The sequence below is a fragment of the Cnephaeus nilssonii genome (assembly GCF_951640355.1).
Source record: "Cnephaeus nilssonii genome assembly, chromosome: 2".
Classification (NCBI taxonomy): Eukaryota; Metazoa; Chordata; class Mammalia; order Chiroptera; family Vespertilionidae; genus Cnephaeus; species Cnephaeus nilssonii.
In genome coordinates, this window is record NC_137073.1 from 11,973,984 (window position 1) to 11,988,982 (window position 14,999).

The window sequence follows — 14,999 nt, forward strand, 5'->3', positions numbered from 1 at the left end:
AGGCTCCCCTGGGGGAGGAGGGGGGAGAAAGCTCCTCCTTCACATACAGGGACAGTGGGGCCTCCCTTTCCCCAAAGTCCACTACAGTCCCTAGCCTCCCTTCCATGAGCCCAGCTCAGGCCACTTCCTCTCCTGATCCACCACCATGACAGGGGGTGTCACGAGCTTATGGCTCAGCTTACCAGGCCCGTCTCTGGAGCTGGGAAGGAGTCAGACTCTCGAATGGCGAGCGGGTGGCATGGATGCTAGGTGAGCTACCAAAACGCCTGCTTCAGGCGTGGCTGGGTCCAGGTGATCAGCCGATTCCTTAGGAACTGTCACCCTCCCCCTCTTCTCTGCCTCCATTCCCTTCGTGTTGGTTTCATTCACAAGCTTTTCCCCGAGTGATGGCAAAAAGCGTCACCACGCTCAGTTCTAGGCGTTCATCCTACAAATGCAGCAACAGCAGCAGAGAGGGGCCGTCTTCACACCCTTTCCAGCCCAGACCCCGGTTATGCCTTCGCTGGCTTAGCTTAAGTCATGTGACCATCCTTCAACCAATGACTTAGACCCTGAGGAGACTGGACGGCTCTCATTGGTCTGGCCTGGGTCACATGGTACTGGCCCCACCCAAACCCTTGGACAGAGAGAGGAGGAGGGGCGGTCCCCCAGAGGAAACCTGGGGTGGGGTGGGGGGGGTGGGGGGGTAGGAGGGCTGTTATCAGAAGGAGTGTGTGCTGCAGAGACCTTGACTGCAGTTGCCCAGTGCACAGGGGTCAGGTCTGCCTCTGGTGGCTGAGGCCATTATCCACTCGGTCCTTCAACAAGTACTCACTGAGCACCACGGGGCCAGCCACTCTCCTGGCGGGGGGTGTGTGAGGGCGGGGAGGGGACAGCAGTGCCAGGACAGCATTGCACCGGCATTGAGACGAGTGCAATGATGTGGACTCTCCTTGCGGGGGGAGGGGGGGCGGTGGCGGGGGGGGCGGGGGGAGGTAACCACACACCATGGTGGGAACACAGAGAAGGGGTCACTCGGGAGGATTTGGTCAGGTGCTGGCAGAGGAGGGATGGACAGGGAGCCGGGATGGGGAACGGCAGACGGCGGTGAGCGCGCACCCCGGGGAAAGGTGGTCGGCTGTCAGGAAGAGTGATGACTGAGCAGACCCCAGTGCAGACCCTGGGGACTCCTGCTACACCCCCTCCCCCTGCATGGCTCTGCCCCCTTAAAGGGACCCTGGCCCTCGACACCATCCCTGATCCCCTTTAAGGAGAACCAGCTGAAGCTCTGACTGCCTTTACCCATCCCTCCTTTCCCACCAGCAGCTCCTCCTTAGACCTTGACCTTGGGAGGCAGTCACCCCCGCGAGAGGAGACAGGAGGGGAGAGGACATTTGTGGGTGTTGACTCCGTGCAGTGAGCACAGGTGTCATCCCAGCCGTGCTGGGAGTGGCACCTGGTGGAGTGACTGAGGCAGGGACCCCCTGTGATTGGCAGCCCTGGGGCGGGCCCAGGCGGGGGGCTCCAGAGCCCTGCTTTCAGCCCCGTGTGCGGCTGGTGAGATGATGGGATAGACACCGCTGTGCGCCGAGCGCACTGTTTGACGGGCCGATGCTCTTCTGATGTTACCGCTATTGATCTGAAATGTAACACGGACAATAACCCCGTCGGCATACGTGGAAGCTGAGGCTCAGAGGGTTAGGTCACTGGCCCAGGATTCTGAACCGCCTCCTCCCACCGGCCCCTTCCCCGAAGCCCCTGGCTCTCCACCCTGGCACTCGGCACCCAGACACGAGCCTGCTGGAGTCAGCCATAGGCACCTTCCCCTCCCCCCCCCCCAAGCTGAGTCTCCTGCCCGGCTCCTCTGCTCCCCAAGGGCTGCCTCCCCCCCACCCCCAGGGGCAGTGAATTCCCATGACTTATTTAAGACGGGCCAGTGTGTAGCCCCTCTGAGGGCTGACCCACTTCCCCTTGTCACCGGGGCCCACAAGATGGACCAGCCCCGCTTTCATGCCTCGCACCTGGGGCCTTGCAGGGCCTTGCGGTATCATCTCTCTAGTTTAATGTGTGTGAGGCCATTTGTCACAATTCTGGCCCCAGAGCCCCAGGCGGCCGCGAGGAGACCAGCCCCAAGGCAAGACAGCACCGGCCTCTGTCCCGGGCCCAGCGGGAAGAGCAGACCGCGGGCGCCAGCTTCCGGCAGGGACGCTGCTCAGGAAGGTGGAGGTGCAGGTGAGGAGTCTGACCGAACCCAGTTAGCTAGGCCTCACTCACGCCGCTGTGCAGTGCTGGGTGAGGGGGCGGGGGCAGGCTGGCTGAGGGGTGGCCTCTAAAGCAGATCCTGCCTCTGACCTTGGCCTGCTGTGGACCCTGGCCAAGCCACGCCCCTCCCGAGCCTCAGTGCCCGCAGCTGAGACGGGGCGGCCTGTGCACCGCGTGGAGCCCTGTGAGCAGTGCTGTGTGCTCTGCGGCTGCATAACCTGTCACACATGTGATTCATGATGATCTCTCACGGTTCCGTGGTTCACTGCGCTCAGCCGGGGGCCTGGCGTGGGGCCTCCCGGGACGCCTCAGACGGAGGTGGGCGGTCCGGGCATCCAGATGGCCCCCGGCAGCGCTGGCAGGTGGTGCGGCGGGCGCGGGGGGCTGTCCGTGGAGCGGCTGCCCAGCACGGTGTCTGGGCCCCTGCGGGGAGCAAGTGCTCCCAGAGATCCAAGCGGAAGCTACAGGTTTACCTTATAGCCTTGCTCCGGCAGTCACAGGTCCCTTGTGTGCATTCTCTGGCTCACAAGCAAGTGACGGGGCCGGATTCAAGGAGCAGGGGCTGCACAGAACCCCAGCCCCGGAGAGGCGGCTCATGGCCTTCGCTAGAGACAAGCTACCACCAGGACTCCGGGAAGTCACGCCCGTGGGCACACAGCACGGGGAACGTGCCGGGGAACGTGGCATTAAGACAGGCAACAGCCCTTCGGAGCCTCAGCTCTTCCTCCCTGGAGGAGGGGTCATGGCAGTGCAGGTTCCGGGGGGGGGGGGGGGGGGGGCTGCTGTGAACACCGTGGGGCCAAGCTCCTCCAGTGCTGTGCGCAGTGTGTGCTCGACGAGGGGCAGCGATGACACACGGGGGAGTGACATTGGGCCGTCGGTAACGCCACTCTTGCTTGTGGAGAGGCCTGTGACACATGCCCAGGAGCATGGCATCCCATGGCAAGCAGCCCCCCTGCCTGGCTCCCCAGGATCCACCCCCACCCCCACCGGACTCGCTGCTCACCTAGCTCCCAGAACGTCAGTGTTTGGTTAGGACCCAGCCCTGGCTGCTGTCTCCCCTCACTCCCCCACCGCCTCCTTTGGCCCTGCCTGAGCTTGGGACCCCATCCCCGCCCTGAGCCCCCGGCCCTCCAGCCTCCTTCCCGCCGGCTCCTGGCAGCTCTGAGTCTCCGCGCTCTCCAGGTCTCCCTGTGACCATGCCAAGGCAAGCCCCCTCCCCACCCCCTGGGAGCAGGATAAATCTAAGCTTGGTGCCACGGGCTCTGTGCCAGGCCCAGTGGGAGACGCTTTCCAAGCCTGAGCTGGACAGTCCCGCCGTTGATGCCCACGGAGGAGGTACCAGGCCCACTGGCTGGACCAGGGCACAGACTCCGAAAAGGCAAAGGCCCGAGTCACACCACTGGCCTCAGAGGCTGCAAACTACAGACAGCCCAGGGCTGAACCCTGCCTGCCAGTGCCCTGCTTGGCCTGCCACAGGGTTATTTAAATGTTCTCATTTGTCTTTAACATCTAAAAAGGTAAACCTTTTACATAGAAATTCAGGCCTCTGGCTTCCCTTGAGCATTAGAAGCTACGTCCATGCCTAACTGGCGTTGCCACCGGGCAGCAGGCAGCTGCAGCCGTGGCTGCCCCATTCAAACGGGGCATCGGCCCTCCGGTTCACCCCAGTCCCCACCACTCCCTAGTGCCTGACACTGACACTTTCCTCACTGAGTCATCCACCTGACCCGGTGGGAATTTGCGTCCGTGACCCCTACTTGGAATGGCAGCATGTCAGTTTCCTGGTGATGGCGCAAGAGCAGACAACTCGTCACTTTGTGCTTCTGTTCTGCACTTGATCAACATGGAGATCGATGGGAAAGGGCCCTCTCACCCCAGCACACACAGTGAGACCCTGAGCATTCGTGCTGCAGACTGAGGGTGGGACATGGTGGCATAGATGAGCTAGAAGCACAGAGAGGCCAAGCAATCTGGCCAGGTCACACAGCATGAGAGTAGCACGTTGGGCCAGGTCCCGGGAGGGTGGTGCCTCTCCGTTTGCTTTTGGAGCCCCATCTGTGTGGAGTGCAGTGGCTTCACTGCTACCTCTCCGTCCTGCCCCCCACCACCACCCCACTTCCCAGTCTCCAGGAGCTCAGGAAAGCATGACACTAGCCCTTACTCCTGGGGGCCCAGGCCGCCCCGGTCTCTCTGCCAGGCTTAGCTGGCATTTCATATTGATCCCCTGGAGGGGGTGGTGATGGGAGGTGTTTGCTGCTGTGACCTTAGAAGATCCTTGGCCCCAAAGAGCCATTGGAGAGGGTGTTTGCTTGTGTCACCACTAAGTGGTTGTATGGTCAGCAGGAAGCTCTGGCTCTTCCTCATCTCCCCTGAGGCGGGTGACCCTGGCCTCCTTTCCTCTAAGACCAGGGTGGGTTAGGAAAGATGTGGCTGCCCATGAGGGCCCTGCTGGCCGTGGGTGGACTAGCCAGGCTCCAGACCTGCGGTCATCAGCTCCTGATCCCATCAGCCTGGCCACTCAGGGTGGCTGGACACCGGTGCTCTGTGCAGTGGCCGGCGCCCGTCCGGCTGCAGGTGAACTAGGGCTGGTTAATCAGTGCTCAGTCAGTCTTCCCGCTGAGCAGGGCTGGGATGGGCTGCATGGCACCCAGGTGTCTCTGAGTCTGCTCCCCGAGCGTCCCCGGCCTGCCCTCGGCTCCCAGAGGATAGAGTGGCTGACAGCCACCCCCTCCCCCCCTCCCCTCTCCTTCCCACAGTGTCCACTCTGCTCTTGGCTCAAAACACCAGGCCACCCACCCACATGCCCGACGGCACCAGCTCAGAAGTGCAAGCTGCAAACACCAGCAGGTGTTCTGGCCCCGCAGGTTTTCGCACTGCCCAGTGGTGACGAGGCCACCCCCTCCCGTGGTGCCAGCAGAGGCCACTGGAGAGAGCAATGAGGCTGGTGGGGTCTGCAGAGGCCTAAGGGGCCAGAGCTCCATCCTGCCCAGCAGTAATAAAAAAAAAAAATCTTCCCACCTGGGTCAGTGAAAAGCGCCTCAAGGACCCTGGGACTATCACAAAAGACCTAGCCTCGGAGTTCTAGAAGAAGAGAGGGGGACAAAAGCACTCAAAGGAATAATGGCTGAACACGTCCCCCAAATTTTAAAAGGTACAGAGTTAAGAAGTGGAGTGAATCTCCAAACAGGATAAACCCAAAGAAATCCATGCGTCATAGTCCAACTTAAAGACTAAAGCCAAAGAAAACAAAATATTGAAAACAGCAAGGGAGAAACAGTACCTTAACCATAGAGAAGACTAATCTAAGTGAGGGAGTGAGGGTGGGTTTTGCATCAGAAACAATGGAGGCTAGAAGGAAGTGGCACCGCATGTTTCAAGTGCTGAATGAAAAGAGCAGTCAATTCAGCATTCTGTTTCTAGCAAAAATATCCTCCAGGAAAGGGAAGGGGAAATCAAGACATTCTCAGGTAAAGGAAAACTAAAAAAATAAAAAATAAAAATAAAATAAAAAAAAATGTGTTGCCAGCAAGGAAGTTCTCTAAACAGGAAAAAAAAAAAAATTCTTTTAAAAGAAGCAATCTTGGAACAGCAGGAAAGAAGAAAGAAAAATTTTACTTTCCTCTTGAGTTTTCTGAATAGAAGGGAACTTTCACCTGGCTGATGTGGCTCAGTGGTTGAGAGTTGACCTATGAACCAAGAGGTTACCAGTTCTATTCCCAGTCAGGACACATGCCCATGTTGCAGGCTCAATCCTCAGGGAGCGTGGGGTGGGGGGCGTGCAGGAGGCAACCTATCAATGATTCTCTCTCAGCATTGATGTTTTTCTCGCTCTTTCGCCATTCCTCTCTGAAATCAATAAAAAACAAAAAAATATTATTTAAAAAATTTAATAAAGGGGAACTTTTAAAATTTGATAAAGACCTACAGCTAACATCATACTCAATGGTGAAGATCAATGCTTTCTATCTAAGATTGGGAACATCACTCATACTCCAAGTACTGCTGGAGGCTCTTGCTTGTGCAATAAGACATGAAAAGTAAATAACAGGCAGATTGGAAAGGAAGAAGTAAACTATTTATTTGCAGTTAACATGGTTGTCTATGCAGACAAATCTAAGAAACCTACATGTAAAAAAAATGCCTAGCCCAGCCAGCAGGGCTCAGTGGTTGAGCATCGACCTATGAACCAGGAGGTCATGGTTAGATTCCTGGTCAGGGCACATGCCCGGGTTGCAGGCTCCATCCCCAGTGTGGGGTGTGCAGGAGGCAGCTGATCAATGATTCTCTCTCATCATTGATATTTCTATCTCTCTCTCTTCTTCTCCCTTCCTTTCTGAAATCAATAAAAATATATTTTTAAAAAATGCCTAGACCTAATAAATGAATTCAGTACTATCTCAGGATACAAGATTAAACTATGAAAATCTATTATCCTATGTAATAATCCTATATAATAAAAGGGTAATATGCAAATAGACCGAATGGCAGAACAACCAGAATGCCTGTGGCTCCTTGCCCCAGCCAGCCCGCCCCCCCCCCCATGGCTCCCACCAGTGCACAAATTCGTGCACCAGGCTTCTAGTATTCTGTAAGGTAGCAATGAACAGTTGGACAAAGCTAAATATACAATACCATTTACACTGAAACAAGTGAAATACATAGTAATAAATCTAACAAAACATCTTCAGGATTTGGAGGCTGAAAACTACAAAATGCCAATGAAAGATGATCTAAATAAATGTAGAAATATACCATGTTTATGATAAAGATGTCAATTCCCCACAAGTTCGTATACAGGTTTAATGCAATTCCTATTAATATGTCAGTATAATTTCTTATAGATATAGACAAGATTATGATAAAATTTATTAACAATGGCAAAATTTCCTACCTGGTTTGGCTCACTGGATAGAGCCTTGGCCTGCAACTAAAGGGTCCCAGGTTCAATTCCAGTCAAGAGCACGTACCTCGGTTGCAGGCTCGATCCCCAGCCCCAGTCAGGATGCATGCGGGAGGCAACCAATTGATTTGTCTCTCTCACATCGATGTTTCTCTCTCTGTGTCTTTCCCCCTCCCTTTCACTCCCTCTAAAAATCAATGGAAAAATATTCTCGGGGGAGGATTAACAACAACAACAAACGAATGGCAAACTAAAATAGCTAAACAAATTTTGAAAAAGAAGAAAAAGTGGGAGGAATCAGTGTACCCAATTTCAAAATTTATTGTATAGCTACAGTAATCAGACTGTGTGGTGTTGGTGGGGAGACAGACACCCAGATCAATGGGACAGAACGAAGAATCCAGAAACAGACCCACACAAATATGCCCAACTGGTTTTTGACAAAGATGCAAATTCATTCAGTAGAGGTGGGAATAGCCTTTCAACAAATGGTACTGGAGCTATTAGACATTCATAGGCAAAAAAAAAAAAATAAAAAAAAATAAAAAAAAATCATTCTTGATCTACACTTCATATCCTGTATAAAATTTAACTCAAGATGCATCACAGACTTAAATTAAAAATATAAACTTATAAAATTTTTAGAAAAAAATAGGAAAAAAATCTTTGGGATCTAGGCAAAGAGTTCTTAGACTTGACATCAAAAGCATTGAAAAAAATTGATAATTGGATTTCATCATCATTAAACCCTTTTGCCCCGTGAAGGACCTTGGTAAGGGGTTGAAGATACAAGCTACAAACGGAAAGAAAATATTTGTAAACCACAAATCTGACGGAGGACTGGTCTGCAGGCTGTATAAACACGCTCAGAACCCAACAGAAAACAACAACAATGACAAAGGGGTCAGAAAATAGGAGCAGACATTTTGCCAGAGACGATTCACAAACGGCAAGTCAGCAAATGAAAAGATGCTCAACACCATTAGCCGGGAGGGCCCTGCGGTGAGAGCCACGGGGAGATGCCAACACACTCCCCGCAGAGCAGCTCAGGTGGAAAACACGACAGGCCTGGCTGGGGTGGCTCCGTGGGCTGAGCACCGTCCCGTGCACTGAAAGGTCACCTCTCGCTCTCAAAAACAAAAAAAATAAAAAAAAGAACATATTGGAAAATAAATAAATAAATACATAAATAAAAATTTGAACAATAATGACACCACCAAATGCTGGTGCGGATGTGGAGAAACTCGTGCATAGAAAGGAACATGATGTTAAACACACAACTTGCATGACTCCCCAGGGGATTATTCTGTATTCCACACACACTGTGTGAGCCGATTCCATTATCATGAAATGATACAATTATAGGGAGGAAGAACTGATCAGTGGTCGCCAGAGGTTGGGAGGAAAGTGGGTGTGGCTATGCAATGCACCTGGCTGTCCTGGTGCCTGCGGGAACCCTGGCGCACACCGCACGGGGTTTGCAAGATGTCGCCGCTGGGGAAACTGGGGAGAGGGTCCATGGGTCCCTCCGCATCATTTCTCACAGCAGCGTGTGAGCCTCTAATTACCATGACATTAAAGGTGTAATGTAAAAACCTGGAATAATAAGTCAGAGGGGGGAAACCACCAGAGAAGGACAGGGTGGGGAGGGCTGTGAGGAAATGCAGGGCGTGGTCTCCTCCTCCCGCTGGGCGTCCGCGTGGGGAACTGGACCCCGTGATAGGTAAGATCCCTGGTCCTACGGCCCAGACATTCGCCTTCAAACGAACATATGCAAAAAGTGGATTTATAGGAAGTAATTGTAGAAGAACTTTGGTTGCCACTGACAGAAACCCAATTCCTTAAGGAAAAAAAATCCGAAAAAGGAACTTGGGTCCGCACACCTGGAAAGCCCGGGGTACTGCTTAGCTCGGGGATCTGGTGCTTTCTCCTTTCTTCATTCTCAGGGTCTGGGTGCTGGGACAGTCCCCAGGAGCTCGGGGTAAAGCTGAGCCCTGTTTCCTGGTACCTCAGCAGCAGTCCTGGGGGGCCGCGGACAGACAACAGTGCAGTGAATGCCTGGGGTGGTGGTGGCGGGCTGGTGGAGGGGTCAATGGGGGATAAAGATCTTTATTTTTAAAGTCCTAGGGGTGAGTCATATGCCCATCCTGAGCCAATTACTGTGGCCAAAGGGAAGCGGCACTCTCATTGGCCAGGCCTCCGTCATGTGCTCACTCCTAACGGCTGGGGGTGAGGCCAGCCCCACACAAACCACGTGGCCCGAGAGGAGCGGGGAGTGGTCCCTTAACAGAGTGGATGGGGGTCGGGCTAAACCAACATGTGTATACCTTTGGGATCCCAAAGGAAAAAGCCTGCTTCTTCTTTCTCCATCCTCGGGGTCTTTTCTTTTTTTTAAATATATTTTTATTGATTTCAGAGAGGAAAGAGAGATAGAAGCATCAATGATGAGAGAGAATCATTGATTGGCTGCCTCCTGCACGGCCTGCACTGGGGACCAAGCCCGTAACCTGGGCATGTGCCCTCCCAGAATCGAACCATGACCTCCTGGTTCATAGGTCAGCGCTCAACTACTGAGCCACATGGGCCGGGCCATCCTTAGGTTCTGACTTTCCATCCCTCTAGTTCAGACATCCCAGCTTGAACTGGAATCTTGAGGAAGGATTATCTGATCAAACAGCTTTGGTCAGACGTCCAGCCCCTACCCAATCATCTGTGACCTGGGGGTGGATCAGCTGCTGGACCCGTGGTGGGCTGGGCGGTGCTGAGAGGGGCCAGGCTGGCGCCCACAGCTGTCTGTCACAGATCGTCGGAGCTCCTGGGAGATCTCCATTAGCTCCTTATCATGAAAGGACAGGGGAGCCCTTCAGTGGGTTTGGCAGTAAGGGGCAGATGATGACTGTGGGTCCTGGGAGAAAGGCCGAATCCTCACATGGCTCCATGCTTTCCTCTGGGCGCTCTGAGGCTGACAAGAGGGGAGCAGTGGGCGTGGGAGGCGGCCGCACTCACTCTGAGGAATGAGTGGACGGTGGGAGGCCCTGTGGGTTGGCAGCAGGAGAGGCTAGAGGCTCAGGGACAGAGCAGGGTTGGCAGCAACAAGACAGAGCCCGTGATTTGGAGGAAACCGGTCATCAAGGCAGAGACCGGGACAGTGACCGGAAACCAGACCCGGTGTGACGACGGCAAGGCCGGAACCCCGTTATAAATGTCACTGCGGTCTGGTCAGAGGACTCAGGCGGGAGGCATTTCTAGAATGGGCGCTGGGTCGGAGAAGGCGGCAGCTGGCTCGGCCCCCCCACACTTCTTCCCAGACGTGGGGGTGGGGGGGCGGATCCTCCAGCTCTGGCTGCTCAGCACACACACCAGGTGGGCGCAGCCAAGTCCCCAGTGTGCAGGGGGGGCGCGTGGAGCGTTAGGTCAGTATAATTTAATCTCGGAGGGAGAGCTGGGAGTCAGATAGAAGCGGGCAGGGAAAATGGTGCTAATCGCGATGGTAGTCCTGTTAGCCAGCCTTTCTGGGACACAGGCTGCGTGCAGCTCTGTTCTAAGAGGCCCTCCCGGGCCACCTGCTTTCATCTTTGCAACCACGCCGTGAGGTGTGGCCACCGTGATGCCCATTGAAACGGATGCGAGGACCGTGAGGCCGAGAGGAAGCCTCTTGCCCAAGGTCACACAGGAACACAGGTCATTTGGCTCTCACAGGGGCAGGCTTTCAGGCTTTCTGCTCCCATCTGTCCTCATCAACTTCAACTCATCTCCTCGCATTCCCTTGCTCCAGCGTCCCAACCCCCTCCACAAACCCTTCCTCGTCAGCGCTGGCTCAGACCCAGCTCAGACCCAGCACGAGCGTCGCTGTCTGAGTCTGTGGTCCCCGCCCTGTGTCGGCCCCTGCATCTTGCCTCTGAGGGATGAGCTCGGCCAGGTCTGCGTCACCAGGTGCAGATAATGCTGCTCCCACCCCAGCCCTCGAGGGGGCAGGACCACGTCTTGTTCTCCGCAGGCGGCACCTGCTTAGGTCTGGCCCCGGAGAGGCAGCGAGCAGGGGAGCGGCGCCTGGGGGTGGGGGTTCACGGGCACCTCTCTCCTGTCTCCCGCAGCCTGGCGTGGGGCTCCTTCACCTGCTGCATGGCCGCCTCCGTGACCACGCTCAACTCCTACACCAAGACGGTCATCGAGTTCCGCCACAAGCGCAAGGTGTTTGAGCAGGGCTACCGGGAGGAGCCGACCTTCACAGAGCCCGAGGCCATCAAGTACTTCCGGGAGAGGTCAGTGCACGCGGGCACCTCCGGCCCAGGGCCTGGCCTCGTGGCCGCAGGGCTCCCGGCAGAACTGGACTGAGTGGTCCCCCCGAAGTGCGGGGGGCGGTGGAAGGGCAGGTTGGGTGAGGCGCAGTTTGGACTCCAGATGTCAGACCCTCTGGGGCGTCTTCATGTGTATGGGCCGTGTGACTGCCTTGAGCTTAGGCGATCAGAGCCTGAGCGAGCGGGAAGGGGATCAAGTTGGGGCGTTTGCCTTTGGCTCCAGGCTTCATAGAACCAAGGTGGGCGCACACAGCGGCGGGACCAAGGTCTCCATCCTGGACTCGGTCGCAGCACTGCATGAGAAGAGGACCCAGCAGGGGGGTTGGTGACGGCTGCTGGGGGAGGGCTCCTTGAGGCCAGAACCAAACCTGATCACCTGAGTCCTCGGTGTCCGCTGGGAATAGGGGAGGTGACAATAAATGGGGGGTGGATGGGTGGATGGTTGGTCAGATGGATGGATGCATGTATGCATGAATGGATGGTGGATGGATGGATGGTGGATGGATGGGCACATGGATGATGGATGGATAGATGCATGGATGATGGATGATGGATGGGTGGATGGTGTGTGGGTGGATGATGGATGGATGATGGATGGATGGATGATGGATGGATAGATGCATGGATGATTGGATGGATGCATGGATGGATAGATGCATGGATAATGGATGATTGGATAAATGCATGCGTGGGTGGATGATGAATGGGTGGATGCATGTGTGGGTGGATGATGGATGGATGCGTGTGTGGGTGGATGATGGATGGATGATGGATGGATAGATGGATGGATGGATGGATGGATGATGGATGGATGCATGGATGAATAGATGCATGGATAATGGATGATTGGATGGATGATGGATGGATGGATGCATGCGTGGGTGGATGATGGGTGGGTGGACAGTTAGTGTATTTCCTGGGACCACCTCCTAAATAAGCTATTTTACCCAAATTCTTATTGCAGAGTCGGTTTCTGGGGAGTGATTGGACAAGCACTAATGCCTTCAGTGGCAGGGAAGCGAAAGGCCCCCAGGACTGAGTCTGAGGAGGAAAAGGGGGACGGAGGCTGTGGGGCTGGGCAGTGTTGAGGAGGTGGACTCTGCTGGGCCCATGGAAGGCTTTCAATCCAAGGAGTCACGTGGTGGGGCCACACAGCAACCTCTGTCTGACTTACAGATGCCCTTGTCTCCCTGCCACACGGCCTCCTCTCTGTTCCTTGAGCACTGCAAGCTCAACCCTACCTCAGGGCCTTTGCACCTGCTGTGTCCCTGCCTGGAATACTCACCTGGCTGGCTCACTCAGGCCTCTGCGCAGTGAGGCTTCCTTAGTCAGTTGGTTTTAGTCACTCTTCAGCCCATTGCTATTTTTCGATAGCACCGATACAATCTAACGTTATTCTATTTGCTATCTGTTTGATAGTTTGCAGGCTGAGCTCCGTGAGACAGGGCTTGCTGTTTTGTCACTGTATTCTGAGCACCTAGAGCTGGGCCAGGTACCTAGGAGGCGCTCATCAAATTTTGTGTGTGTGGGATCGACGGAATTCTTCTCTTTGGAGACCTCAGCCCTGACTGCCTCATGCGCTTTCAGCTCAAGCCCCTCCATCGTTGAGCCGATTTAGCACCCAGCACCCCCACACCAAGTCCCCGGTCAGGTGTTCAGATCCAGGCCAGTCAGCTGTGGCCTGGGAGGTCAGGCCGACCGGGCACATGGGCCTGCCTCGCCCACAGCTGTGGCCGAAGCATGTCCACTAGGAAGGGGGCACTGGATGACAAAGATGGGACCCAGGGCAGGCACCCCGGAAACGTTTATAGAGGCCACATGAGCGGCCCGATGTCTAAACCCGCCCCATTAGCCCGGCAGCAGCTGTCCCCTCGGCTCTGGAGAGCCTGGGACATCGTGGGCAGCCTTGTTTTGTGATGCAGAAAGCAGGACGCTTAGTACCCAGAAGCTCCGCTTGCTGGTGCCCCCGTTCGAATGGTCCCAGCGACGCGGGCGATGGCTGCTTCCAGTGCATGTGCAGAATACCACCTCCCTCGCTCATAGAGCGAACGTTGTGCAGAGGTTCATCGGACTTTACTTCCCTCCTTCTCTGGGGGGAGCCTTTCAGCTTAGCTGGCTGTTCTAATTTCCTCTCTTTGTGTGTGTGTGTGTGTGTGTGTGTGTGTGTGTGTGTGTGTGTGTGTTTGCGCGCGCGCGCACCTTCCCTGCCAAGAGCTCAGAGCACACGGACAGACCTCTGCAAGGTCTGCGGGTGGCCCAGAAGCGGGGCTGGAACTCTGCGTGGCCAGCATCCCCCAAACCGCAGCGGGGACACAGGGAGGAGAGCCACGGTCCCGCTTGCCCACATTTTCTCCTTGAGGGACAGGGGTGCTGTGTGGGGTGCTGGGGGGCCGGGGGGGGGGGGGGTGGAGGCCGCTGACCTTCCTTTCCCATTTCTGTTGCTTTGCTGCTGTGGGACTTGGGGCCGTTTCCTCTGACCCACAGTGGGAGAGCGCTTGGCATCCTGGGAAGGCTCGAATCTGACAAGCCAGGGACGTGCTGGGCACAGAGGCGGGCACCCGGAGAGAGCTCTGTGCGTGTCAGTTCCCGTCCCTTCTGCTACGGATGCAAAGTAGGAAGCTCGGGAATGGTTACCTCGGGGTGAGATGGAGATGGCGCTTTAGATATTAGGACGTTAATAAATCATATTCATAAGCACAGCTGGCACTCACTCCTCTAAGTGCTTTAGATGTTCATCCCGCGACACCTCTGGGAGGTAGTAGGTATCCCTGTATCCCCATTTTATAGTTGCAAAATCAAGGCACAGAGAGGTGTAGTGACTTGCCCAAGGTCACACAGCTGGAACGTGCCAGAGCTTGGATTTGAACCAGGTCACAGTGATGTGTGGTCGCTCGGGGCTGATCAGGATCTCTGCCCAGCACTGAGGGGAGTCACTGAGGCTCACAGCGTGAGGGCAGGCAAGGTGCAAGGCAGCCATGAGGGCGGAGGGCACGGGAGGATATAGGCCCGGGAGGGGGTGCGAGGTCTCCCAGCAGCCCCCGCTGGTCCTGTCAGAGGAGAGGCAGGAGTGGCCCCACTTCACCCGGGCCTCTCCAGCGTCCTGCCCGAACGCTGCCGCCCCACCTGGGTCTGCTGGGGTTTCTGTGCCGGAGCGAGCCTGTTGGGGTCCGAGGAGCAGTTGGGGAGATCCTGAGAGGCATTCAGGGCTCTGGAGCGTGTTGGAGTGTGGAAGACGGTGCATGTGTGTGTGTGCACGTGTGTGTGCCGAGGGCCAGTGTGCACACGTGGGGTTGGGGTGCACTCTGTCCCCATGACTGAGCAGCCTCTCTGGCTAGAAGAAACTTCTGGAACTAAACTCTCCCAGTGTCACCCTATGTGTTGCCCCAAGGAGGGCATCCTAGGAAGATGCTGAATGGAAGGTGAATATTTGCAGATCGGGGCTTTCTCGAAGGCTTTAAGCTCGGCCTGCTTTAACGATGTGTGGGAGAACATGAGACGATGGGATTGACTCCGAGGGATTCAGCCATGAGGCACCTCCCACCTCCCATGGCAAAGCC

The 14,999-nt window shown here is 55.5% G+C and overlaps 1 protein-coding gene across 6 annotated transcripts in view; it reads left to right on the top strand.

Moving 5' to 3' along the window:
- The window catches only part of GSG1L (GSG1 like), a gene marked incomplete at its 5' end in the record, with an annotated part of 186,886 nt that overhangs the window by 148,746 nt on the left and 23,141 nt on the right, over positions 1–14,999 (top strand). For 3 of the 6 annotated variants that reach the window (XM_079759444.1, XM_079759446.1, XM_079759445.1), the window contains one exon: positions 11,239–11,406. The exons of 1 other annotated variant lie outside the window; for it this stretch is intronic. In XM_079759444.1, the coding sequence (XP_079615570.1) occupies positions 11,239–11,406 (168 nt within the window). Of the gene's footprint in view, positions 1–11,238; positions 11,447–14,229; positions 14,288–14,999 lie in introns of all 6 variants that reach the window. 2 more of the 6 variants (XM_079759443.1, XM_079759442.1) reach the window with 2 other exon arrangements.